Source organism: Vanellus vanellus (assembly GCF_965231255.1).
Source record: "Vanellus vanellus genome assembly, contig: HAP1_SCAFFOLD_89, whole genome shotgun sequence".
Lineage (NCBI taxonomy): Eukaryota > Metazoa > Chordata > Aves > Charadriiformes > Charadriidae > Vanellus > Vanellus vanellus.
In genome coordinates, this window is record NW_028126694.1 from 22,200 (window position 1) to 28,187 (window position 5,988).

At 54.0% G+C, this 5,988-nt stretch overlaps 1 protein-coding gene across 1 annotated transcript; it reads right to left on the reverse strand.

Annotated features, from left to right (window-relative positions):
* Nucleotides 1-1,637: 1,637 nt before the first annotated feature.
* Nucleotides 1,638-2,627, reverse strand: LOC309685845 (olfactory receptor 14A16-like; the record flags this gene model as incomplete). The annotated part of the gene is made up of 1 exon (XM_082501549.1): nt 1,638-2,627. One exon carries the CDS (start codon nt 2,625-2,627, stop codon nt 1,638-1,640), a length of 990 nt encoding a protein of 329 aa, XP_082357675.1.
* Between the last annotated feature and the right edge of the window lie 3,361 nt (nt 2,628-5,988).

Sequence of the window (5,988 nt, forward strand, 5' to 3'; positions counted from 1 at the left end):
TTCCTGACACCAGCTTTGGAAGAGGCATTCAGCCTTTGGGCCCTCCCTTAAGAAACCATTTTGGTTATGGTGGTTCCTGCACAGAGACCAGCTCTGGTAAACAGGTTCACGTGACCTGCTCCTGCCTGCAGCCACAGGGATGCCACTGTCTGGACAACAGAACTGTCACAAGTTCCACAAGACCTTTTGGGTAACACAAAGGCAAGAGCACAGAAGACTGTGGATGTGAGGAGATACCAGCACTGAAAAGACGACCTCATCCTGCTGTCCTTGGCCATGGCTCAAGGGGAGCAGCAGCTCACACTCACAGGCAGCAGAGACAGAGTGCCCAGCGAGGCAGCCAGGGGTAGCCCCAAGGGCCCCCAAGGCTGATCCTCCATGGGGCAGCTGGGCATTTGCCTCTTGAACCCCTCTTGCATGCTGGGGCCCAGCTCCAGGGGAGATGTGAAGATACAGAAGTTGATACAACTAATTTTGGGCTGGATTCTTTATTAAGCTAGTCTAAACAAGGAGCTTTGATCTAGCTCAGGTGCAGTCCTGTTCAATATATTCATCAATGACATGGGTGAAGGGATAGAGTGTACCATTAGCACGTTTGCTGATGACAAAAAACTGGAAGATGTAGCTGACATGCCAAAAGGTGGTGCCGCCATACAGTGTGACCTGGTCAGGCTGGAGAGTTGAGCAGAGAGAAACCTTATGAAGTTCAACAAGGGCAAGTGTAGGGTACTGAGCCTGGAGAGGAATAACCTCATGCACCAGTACAGGTTAGGGGCAGACCTGCTGGAGAGGAAAGGGACCTGGGATCCTGATGGACAACAGGATGTCCTTGAGCCAGCAATGTGCCCTGGGGACAAGAAGGCCAATGGCATCCTGGGGGGCATCAAGCAGAGTGTGGCCAGCAGGTCGAGGGAGGTCTTCCTTCCGCTCTACTCTGCCCTGGTGAGGCCGCATCTGGAGTACTGTGTCCAGTGCTGGGCTCCCCAGTTCAAGAAGGACAGGGAACTGGAGACAGTCCAGCAAAGGGCTACAAAGATGATCAGGGGACTGGAGCAACTTTCTGATGAGGAAAAGCTGAGGGACTTGGGGGTCTTTTTGTCTGGAGAAAAGAAGACTGAGGGGGAATCTTATTAATGCGTATAAATAGTTAAATGGGGGTGCCAGGGAGATGGGAACAGTCTTTGTTCAGTGGTGCCCAGTGACAGGACAAAAGGTAACGGGCACAAACATGAACGTAGGAAGCTCCATCTTAACATGAGGAGAAACTTCTTTCCTTTGAGGGTGGCAGAGCACTGGCACAGGCTGCCCAGAGAGGTGGGGGAGTCTCCCACTCTGGAGACATTCCAAACCCACCTGGAAGCCGTCCTGTGCCACTGCTGTAGGTGTCCCTGCTCTGGCAGTGGAGTTAGACTAGATGCTCTCCAGAGGTCCCTTCCAACCCTGCCCATTCTGTGATTCTGTGATCCTTATGCACATGAGGTCTTTGGGTCCAGGAAAAGAAAAAAAAAAAACAAGCATGAGAACAAAAACAGTAACATCAAAGGTATATAATAAAAAAACAGAATGAAAAAAAAAAGAAAACAAAACAACAAAACAAGAAGAAAAGCAATGAGGTAAAATGCACAATTGAAGAAAAGTTAGTCCTGGTCTTTGCTGTAATACTGTGGGTACCCTTGTGGGATAATGGGCACCATATTAATTGTGAGTAGATTGTATTGCAATAATTTGTACAGGGCATTCTTGATTTCCTTGTTCCTCATGCTGTAGATGAGGGGATTCACTGCTGGAGGCACCACCGAGTACAGAAATGACACAAGAAGATCCAGGAGTGGGGAGGAGATGGAGGTGGGCTTCAGGTGAGCAAATACAGCAGTGCTGATAAACAGGGAGACCACGGCTAAGTGAGGGAGGCACGTGGAAAAGGCTTTGTGCCGTCCCTGCTCAGAGGGCATCCTCAGCACGGCCCTGAAGATCTGCACATAGGACACCACAATGAAAACAAAACACCCAAAACCTAAGAAAGAACTTAATACAAGAAGCCCAACTTCCCTGAGGTAGGAGTGTGAGCAGGAGAGCTTGAAGATGTGGGGGATTTCACAGAAGAACTGGTGCAGGGCATTGCCCTGGCAGAGGGGTAGTGAAAATGTATTGGCCGTGTGCAGGAGAGAATAGAGAAACCCACTGCCCCAGGCAGCTGCTGCCATGCGGACACAAGCTGTGCTGCCCAGGAGGGTCCCGTAGTGCAGGGGTTGGCAGATGGCAACGTAGCGGTCATAGGCCATGACGGTGAGGAGAAAATACTCAGCTGAAATAAAAATGAGAAAGAAAAAGAGTTGGACAGCACACCCTCCATAGGAGATGGCCCTGGTGTTCCAGAGGGAATTGGCCATGGCTTTGGGGAGAGTGGTGGAGATGCAGCCCAGGTCCAGAAGGGAGAGGTTGAGGAGGAAGAAGTACATGGGGGTGTGGAGGCGGTGGTCGCAGGCGATGGCGGTGATGATGAGGCCGTTTCCCAGGAGGGCAGCCAGGTAGATGCCCAGGAAGAGCCCGAAGGTCAAGAGCTGCAGCTCCCGTGTGTCTGCGAACTCCATGAGGAGGAAGTGGGTGATGGAGCTGCTGTTGGACATTAGTTATTTCTTTTATGGGGGCTCTGTTAAAGGAAGGAAAAGACAGGAAAAAATCAGGACAGAATTCTATGAGCCCATATACTCCATTTTTCATAGATATCACCCTCAGTTGAAATGCATTTTTTCTCTCTGGGTGGTGCTGGTTGAGTGTGGTGTGAGGAGCAGCACCTCTGCCCCTGTGCTGCTGAGGAGTCAGCCCTGCTCTGCTGCAGTGGGTACAAGGGAGCTGCTCTGTGACAGCTCCAACCGTCACAAGGGGTGTCAGATGTAATCCACCTGTAATGGAAAAGTTCAATATTTGCACTCATGGCTCTCCAGAGCGTGGGCTGCAGAGCAGAGGGTTAGCATGTCCTTATAAATTTTTGCCTGTGCTTTTTATTTTCCATGATAACATCTCATGAATGTAGAAATCCTCATTTTGATGACTAATCATGTTACGATTCTTCAGACGGGACAGACGAGTTCAGCTCTCTTTGGCTTAAAGGAGACTCAGGAGAGCTGCACTGTCCATCGGGGTTTTGCCCATCTGCCCTCTGCTTTTGTTTCATCTGCCTTCAAGATGACTCCACACACAAACTACTTTTTAAAAAATACCAAACAGCTGAACTCATATGGGATGAGGGGAGCACTGGTTGAGAGGGCAGATCTGCAATCTCTTCCCTGTCCCAGCGCAGAGATGGAGCTGTGATGGAGAGAGCAGGACACCACCCCTCCCCGAGAGAAGCAAAGCTCTCTGAGATGAGACTGCCCACCCCCGAGGAAAGGCTCAGCACTCCCCAGGACCCGACGGCAGCGCTGTGCCTTGCTGGGGGCAGCTCGCAAGCCCCACAGGACCGGCAGAGCAGGCAGTCGGGGTGCTGCAGAGGAGATGATGTGAAGAGAGAGTGCGCTCAGGTCCCAGCAGACAGCGCCCAGCAGACACCTCCATGGAGGAGCCCAGGAGAGCTGGCTGAAGGCAGCCTCCCCCCAGGCGTGTTGGCAGTTACCCCCAGCCCTTGCCCCTGTCTCTGCTGCCTGCGGCTGTCCCTGCCAGGAGCTGTTGCTCTGTGCCCAGGTCTCCCCCTGCCAGTGCCCCAGAGCCCATCCCACCCACTGTGTGCTCAGCTCTGCCCTGCAGCCCCCTCCCAGCAGCAGGGCACTGCCCAGGGCCACCTCCCTCTGTGCGGGTCCTGAGGAGTGGAGCAGATCCAGCCTGATGCTGCAGGCAAAGGGGATGCTGGTGCTGTCTGTGGGTAGAGGAGTGAGTGCAGGCACTTGATGAGGTTTGTGGCAGACCTGCTGATCCCTCAGTGTCACAGTGACAGCTCCTTTCCCTTAGGAGAAAGCTGCGAGCACAGAGCCTGGAAAGGTCTTTGTCTTTATGGTAGCCCCTTCCTTGACTTTCCCCTTGCAATGCTGGCTCTGCCAATGTTCTGGGGGTGGTCAGCAGCTGTGAGCAGCCGTGACCCATGCAGCACCCTCTCAACAATAGAAAGACCCTGCCCTGACAGGGGTCACTCCTTCCTCCCACAGCTTCTCCCCACAGCACCTCCGTGGGAGCTCCCCGGGCAGGCGCAGAGCTGACCCTGGCAGGCGGCAGAGTCCCTGCCCCGGCACACAGCCCCCGGGGTGGAGAGACCCTGCTGGCAAGGACAGCCCTGCCCAGCCCTGCCTGCATGCCTATCTTCAAAACCCCGGAGCCATCCCTGGGAGAAGGCAACTGTCCGTCATTGTCCCTCTGAAGGTGCAGCAGGACATCCATGCTCTGAAGCACATCCTCCTGCTCCACACCAGACAAGCCAGGACAGCCGTCCTGACAGCTCCTATCAGCCATGGCATGTGCCAGCTCTAGGAGACACTGCCAGGAACTCATCTGCATTGCCCCACAGCCAGAGACTTACCATGTGAAAGGCTGTGAAGGTTTGTCCCCCGGTGAGCTCTCTCCTGTCCTCCCACCCCAGACTGCCTTTACCTCTCTCTCTCTTCTCTTCTCTGCCCTCGCTGCCTGCAGGCAGTGCCCTCAGCCCTGCTGCGCTGTGCAGAGGAGCTGCTCCTGGGCAGAGCTGTCTCTCTGCAGCGCTGCCCGCTTGCCAGGAGCTCCCTCCGGCCCAGCAGCCCGGCCCAGCTCGGCAGCAGAGGACCAGCCCACGGTGGCACTCTCTCTGTCCCCTCTGGGCTCCCTCAGAGATGTCCCTGGGGCTCCAGGGGAACCACCTGGGAAACAAGCTGAAGTCATCACTGATTATTTCTCCCTCTGCTGGGCAGAAAAACTTCTTCCCCGCAGTGCCATTGCCCCTTTCGGAGACAGAGTTATGTCCAAGAATCCCCTCTTCTTGCCCCACTGGGAGACAGCACACCCAGGCAGTGAAAGGCAGGAGTCTCCTGTACCTCCTGTACCCATGCAAAGCACAGGTGACACATGAGGTGCCAGAGGTGGTCTAAGACACGTGCTCGTAACTGATGGAAATATTAAGAGGGACAGGGCAGTGTCTGGAGTCATCATTTTGAGGCTGGTGGGGCATGGTGGTGACACTCTCTCTCCTCCACCAGCTGTCTTTACCCCATCTCCTTTGGCACCCATGGCCCGTTTCTCACAGACACCCCTACAGTGCCCAACCTCATTCAGGGCAGCTGCTCTATTGGAAGGTGACCTACACCCTGTGGTGCCACGGGAGGTGCCAGGGCTCTCCTGCACAGCCGCATGCAGCCAGCAGGGACAGCACAAGACCTGCAGGAACACGATCGCCATTCAGAGCAGCTGTGTAACACACCCCAAGAGAACCTCTGGGACATTCAGTGCTTTTTTTGAGGCAGCTGCAGTGAGGCAAGTCCTGTCCCATCTCCATCCAGTAGATGTCAGCACTGCTCCTCCCCCAGCCTTTAGTCACCCTTTTTTGATGCAATCAAGGAATAGAGCAATGATTTTCCCAGTGTTCTTGGATCACGGGATGCCCATCGCCAAGGACATTTTCCAAAGCACCGTGTCCTTCCTGGAGATCAGCTTCCCCTTGCACCACAGGCTCTGCAGGGCTTCAGAGACGTCCCAGAGAGCAAAGCCCTCTCCTACCAGGGCTGCACAGTCCAGCCCTGCGTCTCTCTGGTCACGAGGGTTTGCTCTCCTTCGGATCACCTCATTTCCTCTTTCCATTGCCATCTGCCATCCACCCCTGCATGCTCTGAACAAAACTTTTTCCTTGCATGGGACCTTGGGCACTTGGTACTGCCTTTCTTTGTTACACATCTGAGCGTGGTTCTGGTGCTTAGCTGAGGTCCAGCATATCTGCTCTGATTTATTAATTAGGCAGGACATGATAGGATGAGGGGGAATGGCTTCACACTGGAAGAAGGTAGATTTAGATTAGTTTTTAGGGAGAAATTTTTC